This window comes from Corvus cornix, chromosome 3 (genome assembly GCF_000738735.6).
Source record: "Corvus cornix cornix isolate S_Up_H32 chromosome 3, ASM73873v5, whole genome shotgun sequence".
Taxonomy (NCBI): Eukaryota; Metazoa; Chordata; class Aves; order Passeriformes; family Corvidae; genus Corvus; species Corvus cornix.
Genome location: NC_047056.1, coordinates 7,033,110 through 7,058,527, shown reverse-complemented (window position 1 = coordinate 7,058,527; position 25,418 = coordinate 7,033,110). Strand labels below are relative to the sequence as shown.

The 25,418-nt window shown below is 40.8% G+C and overlaps 2 protein-coding genes across 6 annotated transcripts in view; one reads left to right on the top strand and one right to left on the bottom strand.

Moving 5' to 3' along the window:
• Positions 1 to 25,418, bottom strand: part of MACROD2 (mono-ADP ribosylhydrolase 2) — an 893,899-nt gene that overhangs the window by 770,262 nt on the left and 98,219 nt on the right. The gene's annotated exons all lie outside the window — the stretch shown is intronic.
• On the top strand, positions 12,380 to 24,838 carry FLRT3 (fibronectin leucine rich transmembrane protein 3). Its single transcript, XM_039569263.1, has 3 exons — positions 12,380 to 12,471; positions 19,674 to 20,418; positions 21,508 to 24,838. Exon 3 carries the CDS (start codon positions 21,553 to 21,555, stop codon positions 23,500 to 23,502), a length of 1,950 nt encoding a protein of 649 aa, XP_039425197.1. The 5' UTR covers positions 12,380 to 12,471; positions 19,674 to 20,418; positions 21,508 to 21,552; the 3' UTR covers positions 23,503 to 24,838.

Below are 25,418 nucleotides of genomic sequence, written 5' to 3'. Positions count from 1 at the left end.
TCTGACAAAAAAGCATAGCAAAAAGGATGCCAAAGTGGGAATGCTATCAATAAAGAATTCAAATTTTGTTTAATTCTTTTTGATTCTGAATTTGCACTGTTGGTTGAACACAATCTGAAGCAATCACTGCTGCAGCTGTATCCATCCTGGGGAAAAAAATGTTAATGGCTCTAGAAAACCACTAGAAAAGCTCTAAAGAAGGAATTCAAAACCTAGAAAAATTTTTTCAGTGTGGGCAAATGGAAGAATGTAATTAATGTATGCATCCAACATCAAGGTAGGAATGATTTACCTGCAGCCATCAAACCCCAGAATAATTCTTATCACGTAGATTACTCGTCTTGCTGAGAATGTCCAATGCCACTGACACCAGGCAGATCACAAACTGGAACGGGTTTCAACAGCAAGGGCAGTTTGGAGGACAAGCGTGCAACAGTTCATATTTAAGATACACAGCGGACTCTTCACCTTGGAAGACAGGATGCCTTTTGAAGCTGTGCCTGTGACAGCTGTGATACCAAAAAATAGTGTCAAGAGGTTATTTGGGCCCCATTATACAGAAGGTCACTCTAAATGTCATAATGGCACACCAGGGTATTTTCATCTTCTCTCAACTTGATACAAAACATTTAAGAGTCAAAAAGCATTTGCTCTTAATAAACTATCCTTTAGAAACCACAATATTTTAGCATTGTTTTAAAAACAGTTACAAACTAACAAACATGCCAACTTACTGAGTAAACCCACAGTGCTAAAACTTGGCACAGAAGGGGGGCATTCCCAGGTGCCGCACTCCCACTACCCACTCATGAACGAATAATTACTCTGGAAGTCAAGAGACCCTGGAAAACTTCTAAAACCTCAACAGTTATTACTTTCTATACAAGAGAATCCCATCTGAAGTCATACATTGAAGTACTACTGAGTTGGCACAGAAATGGATTAAAGCCAGGAAATTCTACGTTTAAGCTGACTCGCCATCCTTAGCACACTCTATTGTCCTTTATCCCTAAAATTTAATTAAACCTCAGTCCTGACCAGTTGTAATAAGTAGTACAGAAAACTGATTATCGGAATTGCTTTCCTCTGACGGTCTATTGTGCTACACTTCCTCTCTGCAAAATACAAAAGACCCTATGTACATTTTTCTTTCTCTGTGAAAAGAGGGCTGGAAAAAAAAATCCAGTCTGAACTTTTATTTAGTTGCCAATTGTGCTGTGGAATGAAACTAAGCATTTTCCTTTAAAAGCAGATTCAAATTCAGTACTTAATCATGCCATAGCAGAGCAAGAGCAGCAACAAATTATGTTACAATTACATTAGAAATTCTTCTACAAGATTTTGTTTTCAGTCACTTCTAATCTTTCAATAGCTGCTGTTTCTAGGACTGATATTTTCCTAACAGCATTTGTGCCTGCAACTAGCTGCTCTGATCAGAAACTTTTGGAATGCAAAGAAAATATGTATGTGCATGTGTGTGCAGAGCACAGACAGGGAGAAAAGCAGTCACGTTTGATTATAAAAAAAGTTCTAGAAGCCATAAAATATTTCCTTTATTCTTCTATGTATTTTTTTTCCTTATTCTAGGAGATTATTTACTCCTGTACTAACCAATTTGTTTTCTCTGCTGCAGATCACTGAAATATACTATTACAAAGTAATGGTTTTAAAATTTTAAAATGCTATGAACTCCACTTCAAATAACAGACTCAAAACACAGGCCTCAAGTGCCTACATTAAAGCAGACTCACCACTAACTAGATGGATGACTAAGCCAGGCAGAAAGAGGTAAAAGAGCTGGCAAGCCACAGGACACACGAGAGCACAGGTTTTAAAATTCCTCTTTGTCTGCAGTGCTCTCCCTCTTACCCAGAAAAAGTCAGATGACTTGAAGATATCAAATAACATCTGTTTTCTAAACAACACACTAATGCCTGCAAAATTTATAACACCCACTTTTGAAACAATACAGAAGACAGCTCAGTCCGCAAATCCAAAAACTTTAAAGGAACCTTAATTAGCATTTTCAAAAAGATGCCTATAATCCAGGCAGCATATCAGTGCCATGAGATGAAATAAAAAATACGTATACAAAGCTATCTATGGTATTATAAGGATATCCAACAGAATTCAAAAGTCTCTGGGTTAAAACTATTAAACTTGTAGAGCTTCAAAGTGGAAAGGTACAACCCTTCACAGGCCAGCAACAGGTCAGTGCCTGTCAGTGATGCCTCATCGTTCCTCTGGTAAATGACTCCTGGTTTGGCTGCCACGGCTGCCTTCATTCCCATCTACCTCTGCCTTTTGCCACAAAAACAACACAGCAACATGTTTGCTCTACAAAATGAAAATTCAAACCCATAACATGTCCTCCTGGCTCTCTGGCCCAGCTTATATGAATATGTTTTCCTAGTACACAGTGTTCTACAGATTGGGGTACCATAGCAAAGGACAAACTGCCCATTCCCTGCGTTTCTACACAGCATTCCTGGGTTAACAGAGTTACAGTGGTGTTTTCCCAGCAGTCACTCCAAAAGCAGCTAATGGTCAATGTTAGTAACTTCTCTTCATCTCTAAGAAGGGAACTAACCCAAACCACCCTAGGATGAGAAGGCAGGTGGGTTTCAGAGCTGGCTACGTAGGATTAATAATCACAGAATCACAGAATATGCTGAGTTGGAAGGGACCCATCAGGATCATTGAGTCCAACTCCTGGCCCTGCACAGGACATTCCAAGAATCTCACCATGTGCCTGAGAGCATTGTACAAATGCTTCTGGAGCTCTGTCAGGCTTGGTGCTGGGACCGCTTCCCTGGGGAGCCTGTTGAGTGCCCAACCATCCTCTGGGTAAAAAAACCCTTCCTGATATTCAACCTAAACCTCCCCTAGCTCAGCTTCATTCCATTTCCTCGAGTCACTGGTCACAAGAGTGAAGAGATCCTGCCCTGTTCTTTGGCAGCACCCACTGCTCAGGGACTCCCAGAATAAGTGCTGCACATTTCAGCAATAGACATGAGACTGATTCTACTTGAAACTTTAAGTAACGCAAGCACCACATTGTGAGAGCAAAGGGCTGCTACAGTCATGACAAAATGAACAGCTGCCACACAATTTGATGAAAGTGCCAGTTTCCATGCCAATACCACAATCCTTTCAATGAGGCATTTGGCCAACATATTAAAATCCTTAGACCATCAGGAAAACAACAAAGTAATTCCACAGTAACAGCCCCAGCATGTTATGGCATCTATTGTTATTAAAAATACAGTAGATGTAGAATTACAGGTTACAGAAAGAGATGAGTATTTTTTTTTCGTTTCAGAAATTAAAAAGCAAAGAAGAAAAATGTTTTTGTAGTAATATGACAGGCGACATAAACCGTAAGAAATTTGACAGCTGCATATGCCAAACTCGTACGTTTACTAAGAACAAGTCTGTACGAGACCTCTAAGGCAGAAGTTCACAGATGCAGCATTGAAGTCAATTCTGAACGGCAATGGTGGGTGAAAAACCATAACTAGCAGGCAGCACGGCTTTGCAGTTGTTTTGCAGGCAGCTCAGAATGGTGAAGTAAATAAACAAATAAGTGAAACTGAACCAGCAGCAATTTGTGACGTGCAATGTGACTGGCTGTCATTCAGAGCTGGCTCATCTGCTCTTTGAGCAGATGAATTTGACTTGAAACTCTTCCATGCACACATGCACAGAAAGTTTCCCCTAAATCCATGGAGACTAAATAGAGCACCTAATGAGGCTTAAAACTTGACTTTTCACCTCTCTGAAAAGCATACCTGCAGTACTGTTAAAGCTGACCACAAAAGCCAACTTCAGCCACACAGTGCAGCACACCAGACCCAACAACCAAAGTACACTGGAACAGGATGGTCCCACAGGCACCAGCACTTGTCTAGCTCCATCATGAGCTGCCTAGAAAAGCAGCACCAGCAAAATGTGTTCCATTCTAGGAGGAAGTCTGCAGTTGGCAGCTGAGCTGACTAAAGACCTGGCCAAACACAAGCTGATGCAAAAGTGGAGATGGGGCTGCCCTCTGCGGCAGGAGCCAGGCAGATGTATTGCGCAAATCCATTTTTAGATGCTCTTACCTGGAGTATTGAGGACCTGAACTCAATAACCTGAATCCCTTCTGTTATGTGCTTCTACACTCCACTGTGTGCACAGAGCACAGAGAGCACAGAGCTGACCTGGCACAGGCTCTAAATGATTGTGGTTGAACAATCCATAGCAATCATGACTTGTTCGCTAAAGAATTTTCAATTGCAATCAGAACCTCTCTACAACCCCTGGGAAAAATGATCACGAAGAAATGAAATAGGCTTTGTTATATCCACGAACAATAACGTAAAATAACATCAACTAGAAATAAAGACAAATACTAGGCAGGCTAACAACAAATGGAGTTTTCATTTCTCACTGGGGCTATTTTTAGATGCATTCATATTTAAATATGAAGGTAATTTCCCAGTGCAGCTGTTAACAGCTCTTCCTGAGCTTCTCTTGGAGTTTGGGTGTTGCATCTGCTGGTATTTGCAAGGCAAACTTCTGGTTTCAGTGCATTAAAACTACAGAAGCAGATGTTTCAAGCATCACCTTCAAAAATCATACTTTGCATCTCAGGGGGTACTACGGTCAATTTATTTGCAAAAGGTTTGAGGTTTTATGTACAAAACTATGTTGCTATTGTAACAAGCATCTTGCATGGTTTTTAATCTACCTAATATGCTGAGGTACATATCAGGTGAACAAAACCTATAAATTATGTGCTAGTTTAGGCTACTGGTGGTTTGAGAAATGCATGATTTTAAAGAACCATTGCTAAGGTCAAGAACTACTCCAGTTTTAATGAGGGACTCTTCTCATTCAAATGAAGATTTTATATTTTTTTTTGTCAATAAGTGGTAATTAAATAGTTCTCATGCATGCTACTGTATCTGAAAGCCTGCTTATGTGGAGAGAGATACAGTAATTCTTTAATTAGGACTACAGACATACCATATTTGATTCAGATCATAGGTCCAGCTAGCCCTGTCAATACCACCACCACGTAGTTTTTGCTTTCACGGCAATGTGCAAAACTGAGTTTTGCACCTCCAAGTTTTGTCAAAATACCTGAAGATTAGAAACGGCTTTATATTCTGGTTTTAAAACTCATCTAGAGTACCAAGCAAAGAAATGAAAAGCCAAACCACTCAAGAGTGTATATCACTGATCTCTCTATCCCATGGCATCACTTAAACTGTAATGACTGCTACAGGCTTGCATTTAACCTGTTGTCCTGGCAGAGCTAGGCCTGCCTTTGACCCTTTTTACAACTCCTCTCCAAAGGGAATGGAGACGAAGCCTCTGGCATCAATGCCACAAACCTTCAGCAAAAAGCAGTGGGCTTTAGGGTGGAGAAACAGGTGGAAGAGTGAAGCAGCTTTGAAAATCTTTTTCCCCACCAGAATTGGATACAAAGCTATTACAGTGTAGACCACTCTTAGGGGAGACTAAAACATGCTCAGCTGTGTATGTGAAAGGCAGGAGTTTGGTTTTCTTACTTTTAAGGTGAGGAGAAACAAGGAACTCAAAGAAAGAGTCAGACTCTCTTCTTCACTAACAAAGCTGCTGTTGTCACCTTCTCAGGCAAGTCAACTCTGTTACGTGCTGCACATCACGCACAGCTACATCCATCCCAAGGTCAGCCAAAATGCCAATGTTTTCCTGAGTCACAGAGCTGAAGGTCTCTTATGGGTTCCTACAAGTTACTTCTCTTTAGGACTCCCAACACTTCCCCAAGGCCTTGGGATTGGCAGCAGCAATTAGTGTGTCTTCACCAAAGGCCAAAGAACAAAACCTTTGAGGAAGGAGATTAAAGATGGATTAAGGAAGGGAAAAAAAAAAAAAAGAAAATATACAACACTGCTCCAGATACAAAGCTTAAAATTAATTTCAGATTCTGATTCCCATGAAAATTCAGCCTCTTAGCACTTCAAGGAACTTCATCTTCAGCAGCAGCAAGTCCTATCCACTAAATAATGCACGTCCATCACCTGCTCAAAGTAATTCCTGGTTCTCAGACCTTCTCCTCACTTCCCTGCTTACCAGCAAGCTCTGGGCAGAGACCTGGTGGCGGAAAGCTTCCCTCACTCCTCAGCGTCCCTCGTCATTCTAGGTGTTGGAACTGGGTGAAAACTGAAGAGAGATTGCTCTAGGAATACCTGGGAAACCCTCCAACTTGAATGTGCTTCTGAGACTCAAAGGAAATAGGATGCCTCTGCTGAGCATGCCAGTGCTTTAGGAATGAGATCTCCTTTGCATTTGAGGTAAATTCTAAACAAAATTTCACAGGTAACAAGTAAAATCACTATTAATAATGTACTACAAGGAAAGGAAATGTGAAAGAACACACACATATGCCTTACAACTATCTTTTTTTCTGTTTAGCTTCAAGGATCTTTCCATAGCACATTCAGCCAGCAGATGCTGAAAAAACGCCAGCGCCCGCACCAATTCATGCAGATGGTGCTGGTGGGGTTGACTCCTCTACAAAAATTACTTGTTTTCTCAACTAAGATAAAGTTTCTGCATGTGTGTCCTTTTCCTGAGTCAGAATTTCATCAAATGTAACTACATTTCTCACGGTCAGGGAAATTTCAAAATTCCTGTTAATTCGCTTTTAATGACCAGATCGACCCATAACATTCTGCCAACTCCGTTAACTGCCGTTGTGCAAAGCCATTCCTGAAACACCCTTTCCTGCTGAACAGACGAAGACACAATAATAACCCCTGCTCACGACTAAATAAATCTGTTCAGACAACGTAAACTTAGTCCTTCCTGAGGATAAACACTTTTGAGTTATTCATATATTCAACACTGGCACAGTCTTTCATAATTTCAAACCCAGGTATTACACAAGCAAATCAGCAAATGCAGAGACTCCGGCTCATTGCTAGATGTTAACACAGACTAGACACAAACAACTAGGGTGGTGCATTTGGGCAAAACTGTGTGCTAATGCTTTGATTTGATTTGCCTGCAAAGCAGGGGGTGTACATTTTTGTAGAGCTTACAGATCACCACCTAATGCCTTCAGCAGCACTGTATCCCCATACACTTGCTTTGAGTTTACAAAGAATGCTAAATATTCAAATTGGGGAACTCATACATTATACAGCTGCAGAAAACTTGGCCACTGTAATTTTACCAGATTAGACCTAAGTGAAACTGCTCAACTAATAGGAGGAGGAAAGAAAATAGGAAACTATCTAAAATGTAAAATGGGCGAAAGAAGGACAATGAGGGAGAGAAAAGAGTTCAGCAGAAGCAGCTTCTCCCGGCATAAGACCAGTGCACAAAAAGCTGGAATGTGAGTGTTCCCATGTGGGTTGATGTGTGGAGAAACAGCTATTGGGCACTGCAGGAAGAGGAGAGGAGGTGGGTAAGAGGCAGGGCGTATGCAGAGAGCCTGGCAGAGGGGAGGCTGAGTACTGTGAAAGGAAAGACAAAGGTGGAAAATCCTCTGGTGCTATCAGGAAATAAAAACAGAGAGGATCAAAAGAACCATTTTCGTGGCCTGAAAATAGACTTGAGAGAAAGCATATGACTTTCAAGCTTTCAGAACAAACCTATGAAGAACTGAGATTTATGAAAACTGCATAGGAAAATATAGCAAGAAACATGAATTTTGCCCAACTGATTGTCTGATCAGTATCTAAACAGGCAACAGCAGGAGCAGCAATGAGTTCCAACATTAACAGGAAAAACAGGAACATGGACAGAAAGGAGTCATCCATCCCAAGCCCCTTCTTAGCAAGCCCCAAATCACCCCTGCCATGCATAGCTATCCTCAAAGGCTGGCTCTGGGTAACTGTTACATAAGCAGCAAATAAAGCTCCGAGAAAGAGCCCAAGACCAAAATTGCACCAGACTTTTTTCTGCCATTTCAGAAGGTTTTGGGTTGTTGTTTTTTGGGGTTTCTACATATTTGTGTACAACTGGAACCCTTTTTATAGAGGCAGGTGTAAAAATCCATTTACCACTTAGTTCAGCTCAGTATAGGCCTCATCCATAAAAACGTGAATTTGCAAATGCAGAACTACCCTGAGGGCAGAACAGCAGGTTTTTTCCTTCACAGGATTGTTCCTCACACACACCAGACATTACTAACAATCTCAGTTAAGGTCTTCAAGGTTGTTTTGGAGGAACACTATTTTTCCTCTCTTTAACACACTTTCAAGGCTACATCAAGCGAAAGGAAAGTCTATTCTGTTCTGACAGCATCACTTACTTTGTCAAGCCAGGAAAAACGCCATGTTCTTCATAGCTATGAAGGAGTTAGCACTATTTCTCCTAAAAATGTTGTCATGGTGGCTTCGTGGTTTGACATCTAACAAATAGAGGCAATCGCCTTTTAAATACAAACATCAACTTCAAGCATTAGGAGCAAACTTTCCTGGTATGGACTTTACATACTTGGCTTTCTTTATCCATTGCAGTATGTCCTGTAAATAATATAAAATAAATACCTTACTCAAAGGCTTTGCAATTTCAAGTACCCTATTAAGCTACTTAATTTTGCTATCCATAGCACGTGATCTCACAAGCAAAGCTGTTTATTTGCCTTAGGGAAAATACAGATGTGATTGCATCACTGGTGTTTCTCAGTTGACAGGGGTTTTCCCTGGGGCTGATTAGGAGAGCTGGAAAGAAGAGCAGGGAGAAAGCATGGAGAGAAATGGGAGGAATGGCAGAAAATACAGGTGCAGTGATCTAACCTCCTGGCCTTTACAGAGAGACAAAATAACTACAATTACAACTATTATCACTAACATTCCTCTGACAGGGGAAAAGAAAGAAGCACACTTGAGCCCACCTAATTTTAAACGACTATTTAGTTTTAGACTCTTCGTACCTTTTTAGCTCTGCTGTGGACTGTCTTGCATGATTACACTCCCTTTTTTGTTGCACTGGATACAGAGCTGCTGCACCAACTTTGACAAGGAACTATATGTACATACACAATGCTGAAAGCTGAATTTGACAGACATTTATAATTGGAAGGAATGTATCCAAAACTGGATTCTAATTCTGAAATGGTTCAGATCATTTAAAGATTAAAGTCTAATATGAAATGCAGTACGTATTTACAGAGAAACTCTACTTAGTGAGTATCACGAAACCTTACAGAACATGTGTCATACCGAAGTTCATATATCACAGTGTCCTCTTTCCTTACATGTCTCTACAAATCAGCCTATGTCTAACTTGGATTTGGGACAGCTTGCTTTGAAAAATCAATATAACCTCATAAAAGCCTGAAGCTAAAACCCACTAACATTCATTTCAGCTTATTCCATTGAATATCAAACTATTACTCTCAGCTTTATCTGACAGAAATGTGTCCTTGAGATGCTCAACGAAGCAAGGGTTCAGTTTTGATTCTTGAAGACAGCCAGCCCTCTCCTTCTTCACCGAGGATGAGTGACCTCAGATTCAATTTCACTTCCCAGTCAAGGTGTTTGCTTTCTCAACATTTCATAAATGTCTTACCCAGAAATGTATGTGACTGGAACCTGATCTACAGCAGGACAAAGTATATCCAAAAAGCCTGCCAAGTCACAGGGAGAGGCATTCAGGTCAACCCTTGGCTGAAGGAGTTCCCAGAACTTCAACTCTTACCACACCATCAGGATGCTCAGGGGAAAAAAAACCAAGCATCATCATTAGCATGTTGACCTAATAGCACCTTACAGGAGTCTGTTATAAACTTGCAGTAAAATTCTTCGAAAAGCATTATGTAGTGTGAGTACTCTGCATTTCCCACCCGACACCTTTTAAACCCTCTCAGCCCATGAAGCGTTAACAAGATTACCATGTCTTCCGAAAGGTAATTTCCCTGTAGATCTGACAAGAACTTTAATCTCAGTGTCATGAGCATTAATTAATTCTATAAACAAAATACAGGTAAAACACTATGTTAACTTAGAAATTCAATTAAAATCGCTCATTATATTCCTAGGCTTTGTCACGTCTGTGTTAAATATTCATATTTTTATTCCCAACATGTGAGTAACTCCATCCTTATTAACAGAACTTCTTCATTCTCTTGAAGACACCTTGAATTTCTAAATTTTAAGAAAAAGATGGAGAACATGGTCAAAATCTCCATGTACAACAGGTTTTTTTGTGCAGAGTATTTTAAAGGCTACCCACGTCCTTAAGAAGTATATTTATGGAGTTTACATAAAAGAATACAGTCAAAAATCTGCTTGCAACAGCACATTAAAGACCTTTCAATGCTCCAGAGCAGCTGTGACCTGGTAAAATCTAATTATTTTTCACATGCCCTTTGGAATTCTCTAGGAATATGTACTGTAATTTCTAACCAGTGCCATAAGCACTGGGCCAGCCTTGGAATTAAGCTGAGAGATAGCTGGATGAGTACCATATACATCTTTTATGAGCATCCCACAGATCTGTGTTAAGGCTTAGCAACATGGCACAGCAACATAACCCTGGAATCTGTTAACTAATACAGCTAAGTCAGGCATGAGAAAAACCAAATACACAACATTCTTGAAAAATACTACTATAATCGTAAAAGAATCTCAATTTAAAAAAAAAAATCTACAAGATAGCTGCAGCATTTCCAAACTCTTGGCATTTCCACAGCCCACTATTCTGTCCCACATGATGAGACACAGGCATGCTGTAGCACCAGATGTATCACTGTTCGTATAATACGTGTACATATGCATCCATATGCCTATAACATGCTAGATGTGCATTAAGATGTATATGCAATACAGTTGATTATTCTGAGCTGGTTTAGGCACAGCTCACTGCCAGGACTGTATTGATATACAGACAATTGCACCTTAACCTGAAGTCAATTTATTACTAGTTTTTACTCTCTTCAGGGAAAGATTAGAATTGAAGTGACAGCGAAAAAATCCTTTTCCCTCCTTATCAAGGAAATTCAACCCAGAATTTTTTTCTAATTTGTACAATAAATACAGCATGTATATAACATTTCATATATCTAAATATCAAATACAACAAGCAGCATTCAAAAATTTATTAAAATTCCTCTTGAGAAAGGATGAGGTTTGATGCTTTTTAGTTTGTCTGCTTTTGTTTTTGACAAAAGATAAACACCAGTGATTGAAGTATTCAAACTTTACACTGAAGGTGCACCTATGTAGCAGTTTCCATAGGATTTACAGTAGTCAAGCCTTCTTTGAAATTCATGGAGCTTGGTCTTGTAATCTTTTGATTCCAGCAAAAAGTGCAAGTGGAAGATAACTAGGATCAGCGGAGAGACTTTCTGGGAGCTAGCCTTCCCCCAGACCTTGGCTCTGTACTGGAGAACAAGCTGGTGAAAACCCTGCATGAGGTGGCCAGGATGACTTGTGCATGGCTAATGAAGAGAATAGGATGCTCAGCTGTCTGCTGGCAAAATAAAACCCGTTTGATGGAAAATTTTTAAAAAACCAAAACAATGGAAACATCAACCACATCTACCGAAAACAATGCTACATGTGTGCTTGCAAGCTATGGTTAAAGGAAACTGGGTTTTATGAAAAAACACCCGGGGAAGATGTTTTCTAGTTTGCCCTTTAACTGCTATAAATTTTTGGTTGCGTTTGAAGAGCAGAAACTTCAGGAAAAATCCCTAAGGACTGCAGCCTGGCCAGGACACAATCCCCCTCAATCTCAGTCCTGCTGGGCATGATAAGGTAAGGTGAGCGCCGTCCCGAGTGGAACAGTATCCATTGATGATTCCAAAAGGAATCACCCCGGGAAAACCTCAAATCTTCCAAAGCTGCCATAGCCTACAATGCCTTACACGAAGTGCCAAAGCCAGAGAGATGCCAGGGGAGTGACGGCGCTCACAGCCATGTGGCGACTGAGACTGAGGAAATTTATAAATTTTTTTGTGTTTTAAATAGGTTTTTTTTAAGCGCCTTCGTGAAACTCGCGGCCTGCCCTGGTCCTTGGACCCAAAACTGGGGAGCCGGAATCACCTGCCCAGCCCAAAACCGGGCACTAGGGGAAGAACCGGGGGATGAACGGGAGCCACCCCGCTCCCGGAATGGCCACCAGCGGCACCACCGCTTCTCTGCCACAGAAAAAAAAGGGTAAAGAGATAATTTAAAAGCCCCCCGTGCGAGGCAGAGCCGCCACGTTCGCCCACCGCCCCCCGCGTGACGGGGCCGTGGCGGCGCCTGCTGCGCCCCCTAGCGGCGGCCCCGCACCACGCCCCGGCCCCGGCCCCGCCCCCCGTGACGTCCGGCCCCGCCCCCGCGGCTCCGCCGCTGCCGCCGCGACTTGAGGGGCGCGCGCCGAGCTCCGTCCGCGGCCGCCCCGCGACAGCGCAGCGCCCGCTCCGCACCGCGCTCCGCACCGCGCTCCGTTCCCGGCCCCGCCGACGCCGCCGGGACCGCCCCTTCCCGGGCCTTTCCGCAGGTAAGCGCGGGATAAGCGCTTTTTCTCCTCCGCGGGACTTGCGCGGGTCGGGGGGTGCAGGGGAGGAGGAGGATGTGGAGGGAAGTTTGGGCGCGTTCCCCACACCACCACCCGCTTCCCAGCGCCGGGGTGCGGGCACGGCGCTGCGGCGGGGAGCGCCCGCCCGCCCTCCCGGCGGGGCGCGCAGGAGCGCAGAGGGCTTAGCCCGCACATTTGAAGCGCACCCAGGGGCTCCCCGAGCTAGGCGTGCGGTGCCTGCGCTGCCCCGGCCCCAGGAGAAGGAGCCAGCGCAAACCCGCCGTGCGCGGGGGCGGAGAGCAGCGCGGGGGGACCCGCAGAGCAGCGCCCGCGCCCCGCGGCGCTGGGACCCCGGCCGCGCGTTTTAACGCGGATGGTGGGGGGTGCTCCTGCCCGTACCCCGCATCGCTCCCACCGTTGGGAAACTTCCCCCTCCCTCCATCCCTTCTTGCGGCATCTATTAAAAAAAAAAAAAAAAAAGCCGAGGCGATGCGTTCGCGCCCCTGCGCAGCGCTGCCCCCCGCACCACAAAGTCTGCGGGCGAGAAGATGGGCAACAAAATGGTTGCACGGAAAGAATGCAACAGGCCCAAATTCCCGCCCTGACGCCCCACTTTCTTTGGGAGGAAGAGCTGGCTCATAATCCTCCTGCCATTTCATAGGTCCTCGCCTAGTTCTAATCAACTTTTCAGCTGTTTTCGGTGTATTTAAGTGATAAGTCTGCCCTCATACAGGCGCAGCTTATTCATTTATAGATGGCTTGCAAATAAGTAGTGCATCACGTACTTCGTTGTACACCTTATCTCTGCATGATTCTGACCCCCAAATCGTTTCACGACTGCTGGATGTGCCAGAATCTTTTGTTTTAACCGTTTTCTTCATACGCAGTTAGGAGCTGCAACTTAGTTGATCAGGCAAAACCCGAGTATTCCTGCATTTCCCAACGCAGCGGTCCTGCTTCCCAGCATCTGCCCATAGCTCACAGCACCAGGCACAGCTTTCTGATTTTGGGGTTGGTTGGTTGGTTTGGTTTTTTTTTATTCCTGCTTAGTTTCCAAGCTCATCCCCTTGGTGAATAAAAGCTCAGCTCTTGCACAGACAGCTGCCTTTCTGGCTCAGTCTTGCTCTTTGAGGTCGCCTCAATTTTAATCTCTCTGACCGCAGAAGGGTTTGAGCTCAACCCTGGCACATCAAGGCAAAGTTGCGAGGAGTGTTGCAAACGCGAGGACGAGTGTAGGTAATTAACTAATACATGGAATGCTGTTACCGATGGGTCATTAATTTGGGCTGAAGGCAAGTCGCTTCCCTTCTGCAAGGGATCAATTCTTCTCACTTACTAAGAGTACAGTGGAGTATCTTCTACAGCAGATTCACACCAAAACGCAGAATTTATTTTACAATTAAATCTTACTCCTGCACGTCAGCTGAATGTATTTGTCTTTGCCTCTTTGAAACAAGAAGATTCACATTTTGCATTTCCATGTAAATCATTCATACAAGGAGGCTGAAAATGTTCAGACTTTTAAAAAGCAGTTCCTTATCCTGACCCCAATTTCCTTGTCTAAAATTTACTGTCCAAAAAGATGGAAACATCAGTTATGCTCATCATCTATTGCCTGGGGATATGGCATCTTAATGAAGATTTCCTTGAATTAGACTGAAAAATGCATTAGTCAATTCAAGTGTATAAAGAAAGATCAGTCTATGTTTTCCTTGTCAATATATGCCACACATTAGGTCATACTTAAAGAGGTTTCAGTGCCCTTCCCTCCCTCAAAAGAAAACCCACCTTCAAGTTTCCTTTAATTTATTCCAAAACCATACAATACTGCCCTGTTTAAGATAGGGTTTCATATATTTCATAAACAGAATGTATACCTGGGTTTACAGAAAGCCAATTATCTTAAAATATACTGAGGTTATTCTAATCCTTCTACTTCATGCTGCTATCAAGCTTTTTTTTTTTCCATCCCTTTTAATCACTTCTAAAAGCTGTATTTTTTCCTGTCTTCTGTGCTCCTTCTGTATACCAGAAACAGTGACAGTCCTTGGCATATATTTAAAATGCTAATTCTCTTTCCTCTTCTTTTTTTTTTTTTTTTTTGTACCCTTATACCATTTTAACTGGAGAACAACCAGATAAATACTGAAAGTAATCAGCATGGGAAATTCTGTAAACTCTCTGAAAGAGTGATTTATTTCATTTTTTTTAACTCCCTCCTTTGCAGGCTGTCTCTGTTTTTCTCAACAGGAGACTCTGTTGTAATTAAAGCAGGGAAAACTGGACAGCAGCAAAAAACATCTGACTTGTGGCTCTTAAAAGCACAGGTTCTGTAGCATGTACTACCCCCCAGTGGGCAAAAAACTCTGTAGTAAACTCACATCGAGCTTTGATCTCCAGAAATAAAGTGGATACATTTTACAGCAAGAACAAAATAAAGATGAGTTTCTGGGTTGGGGTTTTTGGTGTTTGTTTTGGTTTGGTTTTTTTCCCTCTGTTACTAGTAGCTAAAAGTTGTCAGATACTGTGTAAGGCAATGGTGACTAATCAAAGCAATTGCTGGAGTTTGCGAACTTTGCAGTTGCAGTTATTTGAAGTGGCTTCAGTTGGGAGATGGCCATCTTTGTCTCCTTGGATGGCATGGATGCTAATGGCTAGTTAGCTCTTAAGTTTTTTTCCTTAATCACTTCAAAGCATAGGAATGCACAGAAGAATTAATATGTGATTGCTTACATTTATTTTTAATAAGCAGCCAAATACCACTCAGGGCAGGAATCTTGAAAAGTGTTCAGTACACATCTTATGGCATCACTAACTCTCCTTTGCCTTTCATGACCTGTAAGAATCCAAACATTCTTACAGCTTCACATTCTTTATAATTTTTTGAGGAGCAAATTTAGTAATCAGGAGATGAGCAAACAACTGCTTTAAAAAGGAAAGAAACAAAACTACTGAAATTTGATCTAGTGTTTAAGTAATGTTTTTACATGTCTGGAGTTTTGTGCCAGAAACTCCCTATCAGGTATAATTCTACTTAAACATGTCAAGAGGGGGAAAATAGATTTTTTTCCCTTGAAACAATGGCAGCATTTGTTCTCTATTCTTTTATTTAATGCCCAGACAAATTACCTCAACAGCAGCTCTCAAAAGAAAACCTAGAAGCCATAATTGGCTAAACTCAAAGAGCACTACAAAACAAAACAAAAATCCATTGCAAAAGACTCCCCCTCAAAGTGTTTTCTTAACGTGCAACCTTTCCTGCAGCAGAGTAGTCAAAACAAGAGAGGGAGAAGGAATAGAGTAATAGTCTGTGTCTTTTCAACCCAGCATCTTCAAAACTAGGAAAGATTTTAGAAGTAAACTTCAGAAGAGAACCACTCAGAGTTCATTTCCATCCTCTACAGCAAATACTGGTTTGGCTGATCTTAGGTGTGGAGTCAAGCTTTTACTGAGAATTCATTTTTAAGTCAGATTTATGTGCATTTGAGGGCAGATCACATAAAAATTTCCATTTTTTAAGACACTTGAGTTAGACTTAATAAGACAGAAGCAGTATTATTCCTGCTGCACAAGAAGTGGGAGCGAGTTTTGTGCAAGTAAATGAAACCTCCAAAAAAAACAAGAAACAACAAAAAAAAATTTCACCAACATGCAGTGATGCAGCCTGACTGAAGGGCTCACTCTCACTTTAACAAATTCCTTTGCATTTTTTTACCCCTTGGAGAAAGACCGCTAGAGAACCTTCTGCTTGCCTAGCACCAAACAAAAGACTGGGGCACCTTCCTGAAATATGATGATCATGGAAATTGCAGCTCCTAGACAGGGTGCTTAGAAAGCATTTTGCTGTCACTATGAACTAACCCTGAGTAATACACTTAAAGAAAACAAAGTGTGGACATTGTTTTAAGTCTAGATTAGCACTGTGGAACTTCTTAAAAAAAAAAAAAAAAAGTTGGTGAAGCTATTTAAGCTGCAGCATGACCTTTGTAAGCACAACTGACATTATAAGCAGTAGATGGACTTCACAAGTATTTTAAAAAATAAGCACATTTTGTGTTTCTGATATGTTTCAGATTCTAAACAAATACAGAGCTAATTCTGGAAGAGAAGTACACTGGTTAAGCAAATTGGCTTACCAAGTATGTATATTCTAGTGGTGGCTTTGAATGATAGTTTAGTCATTTATAACCTAAAAATACCTAGTAGTTTCCCTTTCCTCTGTTACTCTGATGGTAAGAAAGAAGCCACTGAACTACCAGAGTTCCTGCTGGAGAACACAGAGGTAGATTAGAAATTCAAATAAGCATTGTATGACCTCAAGTGAGGCAGGTCTTGATTTTGTTCACATTTTATCACAGCTTGGAAAGAAATCTTTCATGCTGTTTTTAGAAAAAAATCCCAACTTTTCAAGTATACCATAACTATTTATTTTGTTAAGCCATTGCCTGCCTACAGTAGAGTGAGTGCAGCTGGACTCCATACTTTAGAGTAAATACAATGTTCTTCTTAGGTACTTTTTTTTTCCTATAGCTCAGCTTACATTGAGCACTTTAAAATGAGATGTCCCCTTAGCTGTACCACAGTGATAAGTCCACATGCGAGGCCCACACGTTCTTGCTGTCTCTGGTAATTCACTTGCTTACACAGTCCTAGGAAAACTAATTTAACCATGTGGTTCAGCAAAGTTCAGGAAAACATCAACTCAGAATAAAGAGCAAAAAGGCTGCTGTTCAATATTTTCAATGTTACTTTTGTTACCAAAAAACAAAGAGTGATTTTTGCATTTAAAAATTAATTTTAGCACAGACTTTCTAAAATCTTTGGTCTGTTTAAAAATAATGGCTTCTTTCAAAACCATGTGTCCATGAAGCCTCCCAGTCTGATGTTGCAGAAACCTGGACACAGTGTCTGTACCAGTGGGGGTCACTTTTCTTTTCATCCTGCCGGATCAGCTATAATGACTTGGTGTCAGGGAATATTTAGAGACAGCTCAAGAAGAGGAAAGTTGGAGCATGGCAGCAGGATTCCCTTCTTCTCTGTAGACAGATCACTGGAGCCTTTGATATGCAAAAACATTGTTTTCAGCTATGGCTTGAGATATAAAAGGGAAGTGCGAGATATCGAACAATCAAGACCTGAAGAAAACTATTCTAAGTTTAGAAAAGGGAGTGGGGGGTATAGTCTTAATCCACATTTTTGAAACAGTGTCGTCTTCTCCAAAGAGACCTTTTCTTTTTCTTGCTCTTGTTTTCATGTAATTTTGAGAGAAGGGATAAAAAAAATTCCAGGAACTTAATGAGCTTTAGTGCTTTCATTTTAATCCTACACATTGCTGCTATTATAATAGTGGCAATAAATGAAGAGATGACTATCAAATGAAGCACAGAGGAAACAGTTTATATGCTAGAAAGGTAAAACAAATGAACTTACTTTCTGTGTGTGCATGGATCTATGTAATGTATGCATACTAGAGCCAACGTTTTGCTTAATATTAACAAGTTTTTTACAGCTCAGAGTTCTAAAGAAAATTTATGATTTTAAGTACTTAAAAGTTATTGTAGCCTTCAAAGGCCTATTAAAGGAATTTATATTCCTATTTTACCATACCCTTCCAGAAAATACCCTCTATCACAACTTCACATTAGTTCCTAAGAGATACCACTTTTTTTCTACAGCTATTAAGCTGTTGTTTATTTTGAAGTTTTAGGAATAGGGCCTAGGCTTCTTTCCCCAAACGCTTGAGTAATACAGAGCAAGAAAGCTAGATACTGGAAGAATACAGAGCTTTTTTGTTCTATTTCATAATGATTATATAATTTAACCAAATTACATAAGTTACCAATAAACATGCATTCCCTTCTATTCTAAAATGTGGCCACACAGATTGAGTTTTTGCCTTAAATAAAGCATACATAAAAATACTTACTTAAGCCACAGTGGGGGTCTCTCATTTTGAGTTCTTATTTTCATTGGACAACTGCTGAGAACAAGGTGCTGAAAACAAAGCTCAGAGGAGCACGAAAGCAGCAGCAGGAGAGAAAAGATTTTCAGTCCCTCACTGGACAGTCACATCATCTCTCAAGTGGGGGGGGGAGGCTTCGGGGGTTTTTTTTAATGGTTAACATTTTTCTATGAAAAGGTGCAGCAGAATTTGTATCTATTTAAATAACTTGGTATCACTGCATATTCTGTGTTGCTAAGGAGTATGACTGGTCTGTTTCATAACAGACCTGCTACAAATTGCAAAAGATAGTTTTAAACCAGAGAGCATTTGTGTTTAGGTCAAGTATTTTATGGAGGACCAGAAGCTGTTCTAGTTTTGCTCCCAGGAAGGCAGCTAAGCAGGCATTACTCAGCACGCTGTTCCTGCCAAGCATTTTGGTTCCGAGGATTGTGCTTCGTCCCTTGGACAAACGTGAAGTCACAAAAGGGAAAAGCAAGTAAACATTAAGGATTTGTTTAATTTCAAATTTAACCACTTCCATTTCAGACATGCTACCTAAAAGCTCACAGGGAGCATGGACTTGGTATCTCACTGGATACTTTATGTAATGATACGAAGTAGCCCCAGTTAAGAATGCTGTTTAAAAAATAATTAGAGTTCTGTAAGAAATACAAATGAAAGAAATAATATTTTTATTTTTTGAATTTTACACACTAAACCCACCTATGTATTGCCAAAGAGCTGACAGAGATGCCTGGCTAGTCCCAAGCTCAGAATCAGCATGCTGCAAATGGGAAATATTCACACAGTATTTTGGCAAAAATGCTTCCCTTTTCACCCAGTAACTAGCGAACAGTAATTAGCTCCCCTTACACTTAAAACCAAGGAGAGGATCATCTATCTCTATTTACCAGGAACACAAGACAAGCAACCATTTTGGCCCTTTCCAAGGAGGTAACACTGGCATTTGACATCAGGTGAAAAACGTAATTTACAAATATTTTGTTACTCTCTGCCTTTATTTTTCTACTGAAATGGGGGAAAATACAGTTCCAGCAAATCTGCAGTAACATGAAACTACACAGCAAAACATTTTCTGAAAGAGCTCTGTGTGTTTTGCTGAAATACCAATGCTTTGGGGAAACAAGGTGTGCTACTGATGTGTACAGGGGATGCAACTCTTAAAACTAGTGTGCACCAGTTGTTATTAATTCCAATTTTTTTGTTTTTACTTTTGCAGGACATTAAGAGTTCGAGGAAAGCTTTCAAAGGGGAGTTTTCTGGGAAGGAAATATTTTTTTTTGTGGGGGTTTTTTATAATGAAGAAAACCATCTGAATTGCCTGATGTTTCTATGGTAGAGTAACTTGAATTCTTGCAGCACAGGAGGAATTCTTTCCTGCATTACAAATTGGGAAGAAGTGTTAAAAAGTGAGAGTCGGAAAATGGTTCTCTCAAAGAGGTGTGGATGTATCAGGATGTAGCTACTGTACAAAGGTCATACTTGGATAATTCTGGATAGGAAAAAGCATCCTTTTCCTGACCTCCTGAAGAGGCTGCAGTCCTTCGAGCCTCAGCATAATGAATGGTTTCTATCACGCGGTGCTGAAGTTCCCTCCTCCGACTACTACGCTGCACAGAAGAGTTTGCAAGAGTTACAAAGAAAGTAATTCCTGCTAAAGGCATTAAACCAAACAAAAGAGGCTCTTCATTCACAGACTTTACATGAGGACAAAAATAGAGGGAAGCTGAAGCTTTTCTACACCGGGGCCTGGTGTGCTTATGTACCATGATAAATCTTGGTTGGAATGCTCATTGAGTATTGTGCAAGGAGTCAGGAAACACACACCACCACCAAGGACCATCTGAGTAAACGCCATCAAGAAAAAACTGCTTCATGGAGTAAACCGTAAGAGTGACTGGGCAGAAAGACATTCCTTTACTGGATATCCTCGAGCACAGAATTTACTCATACCTTTAAATACGGTAGGATCAATAATTAGTTTATTTTCCTTTCCATGCCTCTGAGAATAAAGTTCAATTAATATATGAACCCGTAAGAGAAAAGGTCATGACACCGCTTAATGCATAGGTCATCTTGCAGGAGTTCTCACAACCCTAATTACAATGGTAATTGAATTATGTTGTCTTAAAAGCTATAAAAATGCTAATTATCTGAGCTCGGTGTACAAACACACTACCAATGCAAAGTACAATCTCAGTCTCAAGAGTTAATTTATACTATGCTACTAATAAGATGGGAAAATGTGGTTAAAGCTGCCGAATAGACTCTTATAGGTGTGCTACTTAGTAAGACGACTTTTGAGAATGACAAATATTTAAACATGAAATTAAGGATGTAATGAAATGTTTCATCCAGTGAACTAGACAGCAATAGCTCTACCAGTTACCTGCCAGTTGTAACATTCACCTTTCTGAACACCCACTTAAGCTTGAAAACCAAGCAAAGTAGTCCACAGTGTTTATAAGTTACACACTGTGAAGTTGAGCACTTGGAAAGACTTGGGAAAAAGTCTTCACTGGCCCTCACTCTTTTGTCTGCATTTTATGCTTTGCCTTCAGGGCTTTTTCTGAACTTCCGAAATAGCTACCACTAGACTTGCAGGTTTGGTTAGGGTTTTATAGTTCACTTAAGGGCTCCTGGGGAAGTTAGCTGGCTTAGGAATTACTTCTTATCTTTCAGATATAGAATGATTTACTTGAACTCTGGTGTGACTTCATTTCTGTACTTATCTGGTATCTGTGAACAAAGATTATCGGTACGCGTGAAATGTGAAGGAATCCTTAGAGTCTTGTTGCTTAAGCAAAACAATTCACAGATCAGACATACTTGATTATATTATTTTCAATCACTATGCAGAATAACCTATTAGTTAATTGAATTAGTAAAAGTAGTAGAATTACAGGTGTAAGGAAAACAAAGTGAAGTGCATCTATGCCCTTGAATTTTGGTTTAATGTGTATTTCAGATGTCTTCTCTAATGTTAAAGTTGATTTTTTATTGCGGTTTCTTCACTGATGATCTGGATAATTTTGTTTGTTTGGTTTTTTTAGATTGTTGAAGATCAGAACTGTATACAAATCTCATCATTCCTGACCATGATTAGTGTTACCTGGAGCATCTTCCTAGTTTGGACTAAAATAGGGCTGTTACTTGACATGGCACCTTGTTCTGTTAGTGCCAAGCCATGCCCTTCAGTTTGTCGCTGTGATGTGGGTTTCATATATTGTAATGATCGCGATTTGACGTCTATTCCTACAGGAATCCCAGAGGATGCAACTACCCTCTTCCTTCAGAACAATCAAATAAATAATGCTGGGATTCCTTCAGAACTGAAGAACTTGCTTAGGGTTGAAAGAATATATTTATACCGCAACAGCCTAGATGAATTCCCCACTAACCTCCCTAAGTACATTAAGGAACTGCATTTGCAGGAGAATAATATAAGGACCATTACTTATGATTCACTTTCAAAAATTCCTTATCTGGAAGAACTGCATTTGGATGATAATTCTGTTTCTGCCGTTAGCATAGAGGATGGAGCTTTCCGGGACAACATCTATCTCAGACTTCTTTTTCTCTCTCGAAATCACCTTAGCACCATTCCCTGGGGTTTGCCTAAAACCATAGAAGAACTACGCCTGGATGATAATCGTATTTCCACAATTTCTGAGCTGTCCCTTCAAGACCTTACAAATCTAAAACGCCTTGTTTTAGATGGAAATCTTCTAAATAATCATGGATTAGGGGACAAAGTCTTCATGAATCTAGTCAATCTTACAGAATTGTCATTGGTCCGCAATTCACTCACAGCTGCACCAGTGAATTTGCCAGGAACAAACCTAAGAAAGCTTTATCTCCAAGAAAACCACATCAACCGTGTGCCACCCAATGCTTTCTCGTACTTACGGCAGTTGTATCGACTAGATATGTCCAATAACAATCTTAGCAATTTACCTCAGGGTGTCTTTGATGATCTGGACAACATCACTCAACTTTTTCTTCGCAACAACCCTTGGCACTGCGGGTGCAAAATGAAATGGGTACGCGACTGGTTACAGTCATTGCCTTTAAAAGTGAATGTACGTGGACTGATGTGTCAGGCACCAGAAAAAGTACGTGGGATGGCTATCAAAGACCTCAGCGCAGACTTGTTTGACTGTAAGGACGATGGCGTGATAAGCACCATCCAAATCACTACTGCAGTACCAAACACATTATACCCAGCCCAGGGACACTGGCCCATTTCTGTGACCAAACAACCAGACATCAAGACTCCCAACCTAAATAAAAACTACAGAACCACAGCAAGCCCAGTACGCAAAATCATTACAATATTTGTGAAATCTGTAAGCACGGAAACTATTCACATCTCCTGGAAAGTTGCACTACCAATGACTGCTTTGAGACTGAGTTGGCTCAAGATGGGTCACAGCCCTGCCTTTGGATCTATAACTGAAACAATAGTTACAGGCGACAGAAACGACTATTTGCTCACGGCTCTCGAACCAGAGTCACCATACCGTGTGTGCATGGTTCCCATGGAAACCAGCAACATCTATCTCTCCGATGAAACACCCGAATGCATCGAGACTGAGACTGCACCTCTTAAGATGTACAACCCTACCACCACCCTCAATCGGGAGCAGGAGAAAGAACCTTACAAAAACTCCAGCTTGCCCTTGGCCGCCATCATTGGCGGCGCGGTGGCATTGGTGGCCATAGGGCTGCTGGCCCTGGTCTGCTGGTATGTCCATAGAAACGGGTCCCTGTTCTCCCGGAACTGCACCTACAGCAAGGGACGCCGGAGAAAAGACGACTATGCTGAAGCAGGAACTAAGAAGGATAACTCCATCCTGGAAATCAGGGAGACTTCTTTCCAGATGATACCAATAACCAGTGACCAAGTGTCCAAGGAGGAATTTGTAATACACACCATTTTCCCACCTAACGGCATGAATCTGTACAAGAACAGCCACAGTGAAAGCAGTAGTAACAGGAGCTATAGAGACAGTGGTATTCCAGATTCAGATCATTCACACTCATGATACTGAGGGACATGAAAGACTGGTTTGGGTTTTGTTGGTTTTTTTGGGTTTGCTTTGTTTTTTAAAGAAAACAAGAAAAGACTGACTTAAAAGTTGCTGTTCTTCTGCAAAACACTGGATTAAAAGACTGACAAAGCAATGTACTGTACATTTGCCATATAATTTATATTTAAGAACTTTTTATTAAAAGTTTCAAATTTCAGGCTACTGCTGCGATTAATGTAGTGGGGATACCTGACCACAATTCTATATTTTAGTATTTTTTAGTAATTTGTACTGTATTTTCCTTGCTAATATTGAAGTTACAGACCATTTAACTTTTGTGTTCAACTGAGTAAGATGACTTGTTGACTGTGAAAGTGAATTTTCTTGCCGTGTTGAGCAGTCAGAACATTCATCTGAGATCCTTGTAAGTGTAAGCACAGGCCATTTTTCACTTTGGTATCAATAAAACAATGTTAAACATGGCAAATCAGGAAGATCAAAAAAAGTGGTTACAAAAACTCACAGAACTTTCAGTGTTGGGTCTATTAAATCTGTAAACCACAACAATATTCAATAAACAAAAATGTGTGTAGTAATGGGCAATATCAGCTGTCTGGATATATCAATTCAATAGCGGTGAAATCCAATTTAAAAGAGAATAATCAAATTGATGACATGCATGAGATTGAAGCTTTTGACAAGTGTTTAACAAGGAATTTAAAAAAAAAAAAAAAGTGGTAAACTCTACAAACCAAGGGGGTAGATACAGTTTAGGAATAGATTTTTGGTTATCAGAACCATTGGTCTGTATATTACAGAGAAAATACTGATGGATGCTCACAGGCATTTGGGAGACAAGGGCAGGAAGACAGAGACAACACTTTGAAACTGCTTTGAAAAGAAAAAGGGCTGAAAAGTTTCACAAGAAAAGAGTGCAGACAAAACCCAAGGCAATAAAAGCAAGGTCTCAAAAACTGTAGTCCCAAAGATGAGCAGACAAATGGGGAATGCAGCTATTCCAATGCATATACAAGTCTGTGTTCAGAATACTGCTGTTACAGTCAGGAATACTGCCCATTACTGTCACAGTTATCCAGAAATTCCTTGGTAAATCTGTAAGGTAACATGTTTCTTTCTGCCTTCCTGCTGAACTATGAGCTATTTCATGTTTAAACCCCAAGCCACTCTTTGTTGCAATAATCATTCTGTTTCTTCAACTAAAAACCAAAGTGCTTTGTACGCCCTTTGGCCAGTTTTGTGTGTGCCTTGATCCAACGCTACATGTATCAAGCTTTTAAAAACTAAGAAAAAAGGAAATAATAAAATACCCACTTTTTCATACATAACTTAACTATGAAAAATACTGGTCTTATTCATTAATGAAGTTGAAAAACTACTTCAAAATTATGCTGCATCTCTGCAGTGCACTGATAAGAAACCCACTCGGAAGCTACTACTTTTCAGGTCATGAGCTTCACCTCTCTGTGTTCAGGTTGACTATTACACTTGCAGGTTTTCTTCATTATTAACTACTTGGAAAAAAAGTTTTCACAACAGTGAACAGTGTAAACAATGAAAGGGAGGGAAGGCATGGAGTTACAACCCTATAAAATACAGGTTTTTTTAAAAGAAACAGCAAATGAAAAATATTTAATATTTCAGACAGTATCTCAGACAAGAAGGAATGTATAACAAATGCAGTTCAATTCTATGAGAATGTCAGTGGTGCTTGGCCTGTTTCCCTAAGAGTAGTAAAGAATGGGAGATGAAAAGAAGAAAGAGTGACAAACACTGACTGATGGGTTCAGCAGTCAGCCTACAAATTAATTTCCTACCAGGGATCCATCTAACTGTGCAGACCCAAAATTTCCAGTAACACACATTTTTTTCATCCTCATTTTCCAGATGTGCCCAGGGAAGTTCCTCTCCAA